Here is a 14,952-nt window from a genome sequence, read left to right as displayed (position 1 = left end):
AAAAATTGTCATTTACTGTACAAGGTTTTCACACAACAGCAGTTCCTTACCTCTGCAGAGGAAATGGCTGTTTACGCAGCCATTTATATGGAAAAAATGTCTGAAATTTAACATATTTATCATTGGTTTGTTTGGTTTTTTATTTTGTATTTGTGCATTTTTAACTTCATAAAAGTTTTATATCTCCTGTTTCTGCGCTGTTGTTTGCTGGTCGGCAGTAACACAGTAATAAGGTCTTCTGCTCTCACTTTTGTACATCTTATTCAAATGTGGCCTGTTTAATTGTTTTTAATGTCAGCTGTGATCATATAGGTCTAATGCAAAATTCTCTTCTTAGAGCAAAACATGAGTGTGACGGCATTTGCTTTTCTGTATTTGCTTTGTACAGCAGGAGGTTAAGAAATACCCTGATGTTTATTGTTTACATTTGACAAGAACATGAATATTTTGACTGAATGTTGTCTCTCACACTGTATTTTGCACCACCACTACCTTGTAAATAAAAGTGAATAGTTGGTTTTTAGGACACCTAGATAGTGTAAAGTGAGCTTTTAACTTGAAATGACTCAAGATTTTAATAAGGGCTTTTTAACTGAATCTTTTTCAAATGCTGTTTTACCTCAAGCGTTTTGTACTTTACTTTTTTTGACAATCTATGACGTCTGCGGAGTTGTACTTTGTATTAATTTGTATTAATTTGTTATACCAGCCCATTAAAAATAAATAAATTTGAGAAATCTTAAAAAAAAAAGAAGAAAAAAAGTGGGTTATCTCCATAGAGACTGTATATAAAGGTTATCTCCCTCTACTTGAAATAACTGGTTTAATGGACACAGAGTATTTGCCCTGATTTATATTGACATGTCTGTTAAAAGCCACGTAGACCGCCATGCTGGTTGGTCTTCAATTGGAGAGTGCATCCCACCCCCAACAGCTTTGACAACTCACTGTGAGTAACTGCATATTTTATATCAAATGTTAAAATATTTATAGTTAAAGATAACAACCATGAGTAAGCCTTTTATTCATAAACTCCAGTCGGATTGAACTCTAACACGCTCTTTTACTATATGCTCTTATACTTTGATATAACATGAATTAAAAAGGAGAATGATATGATATTAATCATCATGAATAGCCAATTAGACTTCTACCAGAGCTTTCAGTTGCATCTTGGAGTTGGCTCAATGTCAAGAGGAAGACATCTAGTAAGTTCCTTGAGTTTTTTTATTTATTTATTTTTTTGCTAAATCTTTACAAACCTCCCAAAAACGAAGGCACAAAAACAAACAACAAAAAAAGAGTCAGGCGATAAAATCTTGCTTTTGTTTTGAAATGGGCGAGCTCCGATTTACACTTTTATTTTGAAAATCCCCACCGGAAGCGTGTCAGTTACTGCGGTTGAAGCTACATGCTACATGCTAACAAGCCTGAACTCCTCGCTGTGAACACTTCACTGTGTGTTTTAACGCGCTGACACTGGTGGTGTTAGTGGATAGCTGGGCTTACAAACATCGTTTTTATTCCTCTAAGGACACCGGTTGACTTGGCTGGTGAACGCGGTAAGACGTCTTTATTTTTATTTTTTATTTTTTAGCAATGTTTTGATCTGGGTTTCATTTGTTAGCTGCATCATGCTAACAAACAGCAGCTTCAGCTCTGCACCAAAATAAGAAATAGACTCATTTGTTATGAAAAACCTAAACACTGGGCTGTGGGGGTGTGGATGTCAGAGCTGACTCTTATTGTCTGTCATGTTTATAATATTAATGGAGCTTCACATCTATCAGATATCAATGAGTTTGTGTCCTGTTGTGTTTCAGATCACTGTGTGTGTCTGTTTGTGTCTGTGTGTGTGTCTGTGTGTGTGTGTGTGTGTGTCACCTTGGTTGTGGTCCTCAGTCCTCTCCTGGGTGTGGATGACCCTGGCCCTGAGCCAGTCCTCTGTAGATGAAGATGTCCCTGGCGCAGCGAGTCCTCCTCTCCTGGATCTTCGCCCTGATCTTCCTCATCATGCTGGTCCTCAAGCTGGACTCCAAGATCCACTGGAACTGGTTCCTCATCTTCCTCCCCGTCTGGACCTTCGACACCATCCTCATCCTCATGCTGATCGTGAAGATGGCGGGACGCTGCAAGCCAGACTTTGACCCCCGGGACGGCGAGCAGAGCCTGAAGAGGAGGCTGTGGTACCTGACCGCCCTGCTGCTGAAGCTGGCTTTCTGCCTGACTCTGTGCTCGCGCCTTGAAAACTTCACCGACATGTGGGTCAGCGTGGTGTGTGTCCCCCTGTGGGTGCTGCTGGGTGGGGCGCTGGTCGAGCTGGGACACAGTGTCTTCCACTACAGGAGGGACTGAAACCAATCAGGGACAAAACAGGACAAAGACTTCTTTCTTTTCTTTTTTACACTTGACCTGAGCATCTCTAGCTACGAATGAACCAATCTGATCCACTGGATTGTTATCAGAAATGACATTAACCTTCATCACACAGGTTGTGGATCAGCCGGACTTGACTGATCCACGTTAAACACTGTTTCCATAGTGATGTCATCATGTATTTCACTTAAGTTACAACAGGTTGCCAACTCAGTGGATCCCAATGGGATGAACAGGTTTTAGATGTGAGGAGAGAGCGGTGCAGTGTTGTGGCGTTAACACTTGATTTTGGGGGCAACAGTAGGAAAGGAACTGGTGACTAGTTCTACGCTACATTAAATGTCAGTCCACAATTTTACCTCTTAATGTTTATGGAGACAACACATTGACTGTATGTACACACAAATGCAGTAATGTCCAGTGTGGTGTGTCCGTGTGACACTTACACTAGCAGCGCATTTACAGTATCGAATTACCCAACCTGCACTCGCATGCACTCCATGTAATGGTTGTTGTGGAATCACTGTTGCACAGTTCATCACGATTTGAGCATTTTCTGTAAAGCGCTCACGCGATTTGAATGTGAAACCAGAACTTTCTAACTGTATGCATTAAAAACATCCTTTGCACAGCGCAAAGACATATTTTCATTTTTAAAAAAAAAAATATATATATATATATATAGTTTACATTCTTGTGAATGTAAACTAGTCTCAAATCCTGGATGAAGAGGCCGTGCTATTATGTCAAGACTCACCTTGTCACAGCTCAGTCAGACTCAGCTGTCATCAGTGTAAACTGTACTTTGTCGCACCTCAACATACGTCAAGCTTGAGCTGCACTTAATTATTTTTATATTAAATAAAGTGCAACCCGTCTTGACTTGTTTAGCTTGACAAGTCAAAATGTCCAAAATGAAAAAAATACTCTATTTTAACTGGCTTGTAGTCTGCAAACAGTGACACTTAGGACGTTAAACACAAACTTGAAGTAGCCCAAAAAAACAAATGAGAGCTTGATGCAGGAGAGACATTAACATCAACTAAGTCAATGTTTTGAACCATTTATTGAGAGGTTCTGATCAGAGTATAAATCACACTACCAAGTCTTATCTTAGGAAATAAAATGTATTTACAACAAAATTTTCACATACATTGGTTTCAAATAAAAACAGACAGTAAATGATATAAATAAGTTCTATGGAAAATAAAACTTGTCTTACAAAAAATATATGCAATTTCTGTATACATTTTTCTCACATTGGTGCTAATAACATCTATACTGTACAGTTTTGGTACATACAGTATCATTTACAGCCCTGTGTGAGTCAAACAAAGTCCAGTCTGAAAACAACTACTTGCTCCGAATTTTGGAGTGTTATAAACGGCGACAAACCCCATCGACTAAAGCAACGTGGCGATGAGAGGATTTCAGCAGGAGCTCTGTGACTTGCTGACATTATTTCCAAACAGTGATCGCTGGTCATTCCTACAGCAGGGAGTACGGGTGGTTGTTTTCAGATCGGCTAGTCCAGTACCTAAAATAGGTGCTTTAAGAGCGAAGCTAAGTAGTGCACAGGCACCGACACACGGGTCACATAACATTTTGTATAGAGCCTACATACAATCGCTAACAAACGTGAAGTGAGCTACTTAGCTTACATTCTTAGGCACTGTTCAAATACTTGGAGAGTGCATCCTCGTTTCAACGTGTCGCTCGAGTCGGCAGAGTAATGGAATGAGCCCGCTGGTCTGTCACAAATTAAAAACAAAGAGTTTGTTTGTGTCTGAAGCAGAGGATGCATTTTCAAATATTTCAACAAAGCCTCCGTAAGTTGTACAGTAAAAAAAAAAAAGAAAAGAAAAAGAAAAGAAGAAGACTAGACATCGAGACATTCATATTAAGAAGTCCTTCTGTGTTTGGGGGGTGTGTGTTTTCAAGGGCTGTTTTAGTGAGTGCTGCTGGGGCCGAGTGTCCTGTAGGTGTGTGGCGGGTTTCCCCTGCGACGACGAGTCCTTTACTTTTGGTCCTTTAGAGGGAACAACTGTCCGACTGTCCGCTCCGGGCTTCGAGGAAGAGCCTCGAGAGTCACCGTGTTGGTGGTGGCTCTTCGGTCGACTGTCCGTGAAGGAAAGGGCAAGAGTTTGGTGCGCCTCCATCGGCTTAAAGAGGTCAAACGTGATGAGTGTCCGTGGTGGTTTGTGTTCCGGCGGCGTGGGACCGGAGGAAGACGACTTCCTCCGCTCGTCCTTGCTGCTGCTGCTGCTGCTGCTGCTGACGTCTTTGTCCTTCTTCCCGTCTTTCTTAACCTGAATGTTCACCGGTCTGGGGGCGCCCGTCTTCCCGTCGTCTCTCCCCGACTTCGCCGCCTGGACTCCCTGCGAGCTCGACGCGTTGTTGCTCTCCTTCGCCTCCCTGTTGCCGCTCCTCTCCTTCTTCCCGTGTGAAGACTTGTGTTTATGCGACCACGCGTCCCGAGCCTCCTCTCTGTCCGGCCGGGAGTGAGACGACGACGACGATGACGAAGACGCAGCCGCCGCCGCCTGCGAGCCTCCCCTGTCTTTGTCGTGCTCCCTCTCTCTCTTGACGTGGGCTTGTGTCTTTGACTCCCACTCCTTGGCCCACTTCTCGTCCCTCTGAGCGGGCTGGGACGTCTGCGAGGCTGTGCTGCCCTCTCTCGTCCGCTCCTCGTCCTCCTTTTTCCTCATCTGTGGCAAAGGCTGCGTCGTCGAGGCGCTGCCCTCTCTTCCTCCCTCGGCCTTGACTCTCTCCTGCTCCCTCATCCTGTCCTTCTCTCTATCCTTGTCTTTCACCCTTTCCTTTTTATCCCTCTCCTTCTCTTTACTCCTGTCCTTGTCTTTTTTCTCCTTGGCCCTTTCTCTCTCGTCTCTCTCTCTTTTTCCTTTGTCCTTCTCCTTCTTGACGGGAGCCGTGTTGTATGTGGTTGTTAGACTATCTTTAGTTTTCTCTTTCAGACCTTGACCCGACAGACTCGTCTTCTGCGGCCTCTCCTCCTCCACGTCGCTCTCTTTCTTAATGTGCTGTAGTGACTTAAAGGATGCGTTATTATCCACATCAGCCTCCTCTCGGCCCTTCTGCAGTGTCTGGCATGTGTCTGCTCCTCTGTCTCCCCCTCTCTTGCCTCCCTCTTTCTCCTCCTCCTCCTCCTCCTCCTCCTCCTCCTCCTCAGCTTTGGCCTCTATTAGTGTGTGACTGAGTACACCGTCGTCTCTCTCCCTCTTGACAAAAGGTACAGAGTGTGTTGTTGACAGCTCCTTTGTGTCGACTCGGCTCTCGTGCTCCTCCTCCTTGAAAATCTGTGTCGGGGTTTGCGAGAGCGGCCCCTCCCCTGCCTCCACGTCCTCTTCCTCCGGCTTCGTCACCGTCTGTACAGCAGGGAGGCACTCCCTCCCCTCCACCACCACCTCTTCCCTCTCCTCTTTGATATGAAGTGTGACTTCTGGGTGTGTACACTTCTCTCCCTTCACCACCACCTCCTCCTCCTCCTCCTCCTCCTCTTCGTCCTCTTCCTCCTCCTCCTCCTCCTCCTCCTCCTTCTCCTCGTGTTGGTGATACTGTTTGAGTCGGATGTGCCAGGCCAGACTGCAGACAGCCGACACCGTCTTGAACTGGTGGACGACTCCTCTGGGGATGAAGTAGATGTCGTCGTGGTAGAGTTGGATGCGAGCGTATCGGATCCCCTCCCTCCGAAGCTGGTTCAGTTTGGCGTCATCGATCCACTGCACACACTGTGGGGACGGCGACAAGGAAATACGAGAGTCAGTAACTCGACAATAAAATGAGCACAATGTGGGAATATCTTTATTATAAGTGCACGATGGAACAAAAGAACAACCAATGTACTTCACAGACTAACAGCATCTCTCCTCTAAACAGATGAACAGGAGGCATCGTAGCGTGTCTGGGTACAGCACACTTAGTCGTTTGGTTTATAGCTGATATAAACATATTGAAAGAGCGTTTCACAAGCCGCTGCGCTGATGTGTACTGCTGCAGATTGTGTGAAGTGTGACCCACCTGAGACAACGGGGGTTCGTGGAGGTCCAGCTGCAGCCTCATGACCACATCTGGGAAATCTCCGGCGTGGAAACACACGACATCTTTGGTTATCCGCGAAGGAGCGTCGCCGCTGTGAGGGCATAAACAAAAGATTTGTTTACGGGTCAGAATTTAAAATAAACACAAACTGTACTTCTCACACGTTGGGGATTGCATCGTGTGTTAGTAGCTGCTCCAAACATTTTAACAAACACTAGTGGAAGACAGAGTGCTACCGCTTTGTTTATCAGACGTCAAGTTGTATTTAATGCTGAAGGGTCCAAGTGAGCGATGAGAGATGGCCTGTGTGTGTACTCACTCCTCTCCGCAGCGTACGGCCTTCAGCACACCCACAGCAGCAGTAGTCTGTCTCTCGAAGCCCTGTCCGATGTGGTCGGCGTGGGCTCTTGTCCGGTCCTCAAACAGCATCTCCCGGGGCTCGCTGGTTCTGGGTAGATACTGCAGGTTCTTTATCTCGTTGGTGGACCTGAAATACAATACATTCATTTAATCAGTACAAGTTCACGGCATGGTGAAGTACCTGGAAATCCAAAAACAACACACTCCAAAAGTATAATAAACAGGTGCTGAATCCTCAAAACAAAAGTCCACATAGAAAATGTACAAAAAGTACAAGATCGCACTCCAGTTTAAAGTATTTATCGCCACATGATTGGAGTGCGGTCCTGTGCTAAAAGTACCTGTACAGAACATGTGTTAAAGCAGATATCAGTGGAATGTTTTTGTTAATATAAGTCCTAAATAGTCCTATTTTCCGTCAGCAATCACTTACATGAAGTATTTCAGCCTAAACACGAGTCTCTCCGTCACTCTGCTCTGCTGTAACCCGAGGAGAAAATTTTCCTTGTGGGATACAAGTGTTATCCAATGAGGGGAGAGAACGGCATGAAGGGCTGTGTGTGCAGCCAAGGGATGCGCGTGAATGTGGTGACGTAGCACGAGGACCAATTGATGCCTGACAAGGGCGGGGCCTGCTAACTCATGGTGCGTTCAAGGAAACTCGTACTTTGTGTTTTTCCTTCCTGTGAAGTCATACCAGTTCGATCTGGTACGAGTTCACGGGTCGGAAGTTACGAGTGGCCGTTATAGGGAACTTTCACAGACAACAGGACGGTAAAAACACGAGCTACGGGTTACCTGGAACGCTACCAAGTCGTAGTTGTGACTTGAAGCTGTAACTTACGGTTTCAAAAGCCTGCCTTGAACACAGCATTAGCCGAAACGGCCGTGCCGCTGTTATCTGCTTTAAGTAAGAGATAAAATATATTTACTAAGATGTGGTTTGCTGTGTCAGGAGGCGACGCTGGTGAGACGCCGACACCTGTGCACTGGTACACATTTACAGACTCAAAACCTACACACACACACCTTTTCCTTTTGAAGGGTGACTTCGGCATGTCTGCCAAAGGGATCATCTGTTCTCCAGGTCTGACCCACATGATGGGGCCGTCGTCGCTCTCAGTGGGGCTCTGTAGCCGCAGACTGGAGAACGTTCCCCAGGGCAGAGTCCGCTGCAGAAAACACGGGGGTAAGAAAGAAGAAACTCCAAGTTACATAACGACCGCCGCCACACACGGGGGAGAAGCAAAGCAGATGTTCACACATCCTCTGGCCGTACACAAACCAAACGTGATAAAAAAAGACACTAACCTCCAGGAAAGGCGATTCCTCTAACATGTTGATGAACTCTGGGAAGTAGTCTCCGACCTCTTCGTCCACAGCGCCGACCAGACTGACCTGCCGCATGGCCCCGGCGCGGTATGTTCCCTGGGAATATGTCCGCTTCACCTGCAGCAGCAAGGGGCCCGCACAGGAAACACATTAGACATGCATCCAACAGATCAATAAATCGTACGTTGACAAATCTACAACTAAAAACAACACTTCAGAAACCATGTGCAAGCTTTCACAGACACAAACGCAGACTAGCAGTGTCAGTGTGTTGTTCACAGCGCTCGTTAAGAGCAGCGTCTGCCTGCCAGGAGAGAAGACCTTAAATACAAAGATTTAGGTCTTTAGTAGAGTCGTAATCATCGTGGGAGGGAAATCTCAACAACAGTAAAAATGTCGCAGAGGAACGAGAAGTATCAAAATACATTTTCTCCTTTGTGTTTGGTTTGTCAGAAGGGTTAAACAAAACACTTTGAACTAATTTGCACTTCCTGGAGAGACGGGACGTGGGCCAAAGAAGGTATGATACTGTGACAACTGTAATTTACTGCAGGACTCACCTTTATTGTGTATATATAAAACATGAGCTTGTATCACCTAGCCTCTTGTTACAGGGTATTTCTTTTTTTTTTTTTAAAGAATAAAAATTTGGGGATTTTTTTGTGACATAATTAAAAAATAACATGTTTATATAAAATATCAATATTCACCTCTACACTCTAATGCAATCCAGTACAACAGCACAGCGATAACATCTACTTTTACAGAATTGATCATATTTGGTTGTTTGTTGTTTTTGGTGACATTTGGTGAGAAACGTGTAAATGTGTTAATCTAATTTGGTGTATAAATGTTACACATACATATTAAACACTGAGAGCTGATGTGATCTCTCTGGACTCTCAGCACATTGACCTCAATCTGTTTTACTTCTCTGATGGAGGTTTTACCTCCCTTGAAGTGGCACTAAGAGAAATACAAGCTCCCTTTTTTCATAATTTATGGGCTTTTAAAACAAAATGTAATTCAGTCTGTTGGTGGCATGTGACATGGTGCCCCCTGATTTCTGATTAGTGACTTTACTGGCTGTTTGTACTTATTGTCGGCTAAGGAGGTTATGAGTTTGATGTGTGTCTGTTTGTTTGTCAGCAGCATTATGTAAAAAAAAAGTACAAAACAAATTTGTACTAAACTGAGTGGAGGGACGGGGCCACAGAAGAACCTGATACTTGAAGCGACGTGCTCCACAGAGTCGTCCTGGTTTATTGCTGCGCTTTTCTGTATTTGATATTATTCAATAAGCAAAACTGCCCCTTGCTTGGGGAATTTTACAGCTTTAATTTATCGTGTATATACATTCACAACAAAACCATGACGAAAAACAAACTGCACTAAATGCTGCATCTCTGTTTCAGTTTTACTACTCATACAGTATGTTACGTTATGTCTGTGGTGTTTCTGTGTAACGCAAGTTCTGACTTACAAGTCAAACAATACAGAGATTATGAATGGAAAGACTACGTGATGTGATGATGAGAGTGGGAACAGGAGTTAGATGTTTGTCTTTTGACACCAGATACTGACTCAGTTCATTTGATACTTGACGACCAACAAGTTTCTAACTGTGAGAAAAGGGCACTTATTCATAATAATGTCTGAAGAGCGTTACTGAGGCAGATTCATTTCCAAATCAAAGACGCTCAGGTCACCAGAGGTCAAATAATGCCAAGAAGACAAAAAGAAAAGTCTTTTTTACAGATGAATGAAGCCAATACATATTTTATCTACTCTGAAGTCGGTGGCTTCCAAATGAATGACTAAACTACTTAAACCACTCCACAAACCTTCAGCCCACTACGTCTCAAACATTTCAACATTTCACCAACAGTTGTGAGTGATAAATGTTTACCCCGGACCCACTCCATCTTTAAATTTTGTTAATTTGTTTCTTGTCCAGTCAAGTGTACTTACTTGTCTTTGTTTACCGTGTGAAAACTTCAAGACAAACAGTTTAAAAAGAAAAACAGCAAAGTCCAAACATGCTGGAGCATGACGAGACGCTGTCAGAGAAGCAGACGATTCTCAAACTGAGAGCTGAAGACCCCCGGGGTCTGAGAGGAACGTCCTCCAGGAATAAAACACTGAGATGAAACTGTGCTGTGTTATTAAAAAGGAGCAAATTTCATGCTACTGACCCAAACTGTGTAATAAGATACATATAATAATGTGGCCATGACTCCCACGTGTGCATTTAGTGCCAGTACAAACTCTGTGATTCTGACACATCGCGTCAGTCCAACAGCGAACGCACACGGTCATGAATCCATCACTCACTCAACTCGCCGCCGTGACTTCACCAAACATGAAGCCTGCGGTTTCTATCATTAACAATCGAAACTGAGTCAATCAAGAAAATTTGCTGACAGTTGTATCGAGCAGGCAACAGGATGAAATGCAACATCTGGCTGATGTTGGTGGTGGAGGAGGACGTGAAGCCAGACAAGACGAAGCTTGATCTGATTACAAAGCAAACAGATGTACGATCAAGAAAAGGGACCACAGAGAAACGAGTGTCCTGTCTCTGGCATGAATACTTTTTAGTTTGCCTAAATTGATTCTCATTCGCATTTAAATGATGTTTGAATACGAGCTGTGGTTGAAGTGAAGAATCAATGGGTAGATTTCTAGTAAATGCTATCATCCTTTTTTTTTTTTTTTATTGATATAATGTAACAAACAGGTGTCTCTCAGGTGCATTAGACTTCTTAATCATAACTAGCAGGATGCGGCAACTGTAGGATTGCAGCCGTTTATGGCAGATATAAATAGATGCTTGGTAATTATTGATAAATAATTTAAAAAGCATGGTCTTGGTTCTTCTTCAGATATTTGTGCCTCATTATGAGAGCTGATTAATGTATCTCTAATATAGCCTATGTACAAGTGGGACTCAGTAACTGTGAATGTAAAACTGGGGGGGGGTTCTGTGAAAGCTTCTTTCTCCAATCAAAGAGAAATACTTAATAACATTTATCTCTGTATGAACAGTCTTCACTGATATTCATGATAGGATTTTAAGAGCTGCGAATGGCAAAATCATCTTTATATCTTGTCAAATTAAAAATAAAAGTGGGTCGTTTTTTTTAAATCTGTCTGTTTCTAAAATTAGAAACCATAAAATACTGAAAAATATCAACTGAAAGCTGACGTGGTCTGTGAATGCACACCCAGCTGCTGTCACTTCTACAACTTTTTTTGAACTCATAAATAATTTAACTTTCTTCAACACAACCTGAACCTGCAGAGGCCGACATGACAGCACACCTCCCACTGCAGGTGTCATGGTCACTGTCGTCGACGGCGGCTCCTCTAGAAACCAACCAGCAGTGACAACAGACGACGTGGTGAGACGATCTGGCTGCAGAAACACTTTGACCCCGGGAGTGAAGATGACCTGTAACGGTCTGGACCAACGCTAAAACTGATGCCGCCTTGTTTTGTAGCGGTTGAATCTGTTGCTGCTCAAACTTCCAGACTTACAAACTAAAACTTTACAGAAGCAGCCGACAGTCCGGCGCTCTCGTTCACACAACACAGAACGATAAACCTCACCTGAGAATGGAAGTTGACCATGGTCGTCGTCTCTATGTCCTTCTTCCCGAGCACCTCCATCTTCACCGGTGCGTTGGGGAAATTGTAGGAGAAGTAGTCCAGGAAGTCTGGGAGGTAGGAAGCCGCTCCGTGGATGATTCCCATCACAAAACACGCCGCCTGGGCCTCGTCCTCGCTGAAGGAAAGGGTCACAAACTCCTGGGCGAAGCGCTGCATGTCGGCCGGGGACAGGCAGGAGAGCTGCTCGCTGTAGGCGTGCGCCACCGACGCTCCTCCGTTGGCCTGCTGCTCCACGTGGATCAGACGGCCGAACTCCAGGCCGGCCGGCCGCGGCGCCGCCGGGCCGCAGTGATGCAGGGAGTTGTAGCCCAGCCGGTCCCGGACCATGGAGGAGATGGAGGCGGAGGTAGCGGCGGAAACCGGAGGAGGAGGAGGAGGAGGAGGAGGAGGAGGGTCCTGATGGTGCTGCTGCTGTTGTTGTTGCTGTTGTTGTTGTTGTGAAGCAGTGTGGAGCAGACCGCCGCCGTCGATGCCGTTGTTGCCGTTGATTCGACTGAGGAACTCGGGCAGACCCAGAGACACCCCTGAACACACCGTCTGGCAGGAGCGATGATACATTTTGGGTGGGCTGTACCTCTCCTTCACCCGCTCCCCGTCTTTGTGCTTCTTTTTCTTCTTCTTCTTCAGTTTCTTCAGCAGGAGGTCTTCCTCCGAACCGGCTTTGGGCTTCTCCTTGGACTCTGTGAGACAGGATTAGACACACCAGGTGTTAGCTTGTGCACCCTTTAAGACTTATATACTACATTTAAGACTTATATACTCAACATGGAGAAGCAACAATTCAATACATTTCAGATTGCATCTTAATTTCAACTTTGCATAACATTAAGGATATTTGTTTATATTTGAATTTACATGAAAATAAGTGCATATTTAGTGTTTACATTTTGCATGTGTAATCAAATCAGTTAATCAAACTAAAAATCACATCTCATTCATATTGTGTCAAATTAGATATTTAATCAAACTGTGTATATCTTGTTTCCCATTAATATAACAGCAGTTTCATCTCTGAGTCACACCACTAAAACTGTATGTTAAGAAAAAAGTGTCTTCTGTAATTCAAAGTTCTCCCACAACAATGAAAAAAAAAAAACACTTTTCTTCCCAGCTGATCAATTATGTAACATCTGATTATTACCTTTCTGTGAAGAAATCGCGTCTCCGTTTTCTCTTGCGATGTCATGAACAGGTGGCATTTTGTGGTTTTTCCACTCTTTATTCTTCTTTTTCTCCCTGTCCTTCTCCTTCACGCGGTGATCTGAGAGTAAAAGAGGAAAATGAAGAAGACACAGGGTGAAGTTATTAAATGTTGTTATAATGAAGTCGAGACACATTGCTGATGATGAACAAACATTTCCACGTGTATAAATCCCCCCATCTGGGCCTAATAAATACTGGGGCCTGCGGTACAGCAAATTATGTAATAATTCAATAAATCATTTTTATTACAGTATAGGAAGCGGCGGGGCTTTTTAACTACATGGTAACCGGGTGGGACCGAGCGGGCTGTCTGTCCGGGCTGTCCTCACCTTTCTGGAGCATTTTCACGTCGCCGTTCTCGGTCTTTGTATGGCAGCTAGCTGGGCTCACTCTCTCCACACCCGCGGCGGAGCTCCGCTGCTGCTGCTGCTGCTGCTGCGCTTCACCGCCGCCGCCGCCGCCGCCTTTCTCCTTCTCCTTGTGCCGTTTCTCTTTCGCCTTCTTCACTTTCAGCGGCGAAGCGAGGAAGTTGCTGATTTTGAAGATTTTCCGTGCGGGGGTCGCTGGCCCCGCGGCGGCGGCGGAGTGGCTCGCCTTGGCCGGGCCGAAACTCCATTTCGCTGGGCTCCCACAACTCTGCTTCCCGTTGTGTTTTTCCCCTGCGCACACCTCTCCGTTCAGTTTCCTGTGCTGCTTCAGGCCCTTCTCCTCCACCCGGACCTTCTTGGGGGGCGGCGGGTAAATGTCGCTGGAAGACTGTGGTCGGCTCTCCGGCGGCCGCTTGGCTATCAGGGGTTTGGGGGAATTTGTTTTGCTGTTTGCTGCGAAATGCATGGAGTCCACGGACTCGGCCATCTTGGAAGTTTCTATTTTTTACGGTCAGACGTAAGTGGTGCGTGAGAGCCAGGCCGGGGGCGGGGCTTGGCGAGCTGCGTCATTACGCACGGAGGACGCACGGAGGAAGGAGACGGACAGGAGGAGGAGGAGGAGGAGGAGAAGGAGGAGGAGTGTTTACAGCAGCAGCAGCTCCTCGTCCTGCTGCACCGTCCTGTCTCTGAATCATGTCACTGTACCTGTGCAGACTCTCTGACTGCAACACGACCCTGAAGGCAACGCAGGAGGCGTTCAGGGCCCGCGGTCCTCTGTGCGTTTGGACCATGGATCTATTATAAGACCTATACCTATCCATGGTTTGGACCGAGTCAGCTCTGAAATGTCAAGGTGGAAATCGCTTGAATAGTGGGATCAAATAATGTAATCAAGTTATTAATATCAGACCTCTAGAGAAGTCCAGAAAGTTAAACCCTGCAGCTACCGTAGCCGAGACTTTCACCTCAGTTATTATTATTTTTCTAATTAATTAGTTATTTTCTATTTAAATATGTTTCAGTTTTGGTTGTTTGTTTTTGTATCTAGTTTATTTATATAACCACAAAATGCTTATAGGCTACGTGATCATGCCAAGTGTGATAATGATGTGATGTTGTGAATGTGTTGTTTAACAATCATAAACAAAATACACTCAAATGAAATGACATGGAAGAAAACAGCGATCTAATGGTTTCATTAATCCACTTTATTTATGCATAAAACACACTCAAAAACAATCATTTTTATCTGAATCATTCCTGCAGGACGCCTTCAGAGATGGTATTTTCCATAGGCTACTTCATTTGCATTTTGTGTTTTTATCAAAAGCACCTGGTCAAAAAAAAAAGTAAAGTTTTATATGTTTATTTAATGTAGTTATAGACACGTTTCATTTTAAAATGGCTGAGAATGTAAAGACCACAGGATTATGAATGATTAACCAAGAAATAGACAACTACCAATTTTAATAGTACAAACCTTTTCATTTATTATTCTTTTTTTTGTGGATTCATTAGTTGCAGGAATGGGATCTGTTTATTTCCACCAGTAGGTGACAGTATAGTGATGGAAATGTATTGA

The 14,952-nt window shown here is 44.5% G+C and overlaps 2 protein-coding genes across 2 annotated transcripts; one reads left to right on the top strand and one right to left on the bottom strand.

The window, feature by feature from the left end:
* The first annotated feature begins 1,397 nt into the window (after positions 1-1,397).
* Positions 1,398-3,028, top strand: tmem60 (transmembrane protein 60). Its single transcript, XM_085779536.1, has 2 exons — positions 1,398-1,562; positions 1,903-3,028. Exon 2 carries the CDS (start codon positions 1,951-1,953, stop codon positions 2,353-2,355), a length of 405 nt encoding a protein of 134 aa, XP_085635662.1. The 5' UTR covers positions 1,398-1,562; positions 1,903-1,950; the 3' UTR covers positions 2,356-3,028.
* A 395-nt stretch (positions 3,029-3,423) lies between these two features.
* Positions 3,424-13,917, bottom strand: LOC146985999 (uncharacterized). The gene is made up of 8 exons (XM_085779535.1): positions 13,332-13,917; positions 12,941-13,060; positions 11,740-12,479; positions 8,107-8,244; positions 7,825-7,967; positions 6,755-6,922; positions 6,415-6,526; positions 3,424-6,125 (listed from the first exon to the last, which is right to left on the bottom strand). Exons 1-8 carry the CDS (start codon positions 13,855-13,857, stop codon positions 4,272-4,274), a joined length of 3,801 nt encoding a protein of 1,266 aa, XP_085635661.1. The 5' UTR covers positions 13,858-13,917; the 3' UTR covers positions 3,424-4,271.
* Positions 13,918-14,952: the final 1,035 nt, after the last annotated feature.

This window comes from Trachurus japonicus, chromosome 6, assembly GCF_045865225.1.
Source record: "Trachurus japonicus isolate A0001 chromosome 6, Traja_1.0".
Taxonomy (NCBI): Eukaryota; Metazoa; Chordata; class Actinopteri; order Carangiformes; family Carangidae; genus Trachurus; species Trachurus japonicus.
Note: the sequence above shows the minus strand (reverse complement) of the source record. Positions and strands in the feature narration are given on the sequence as shown.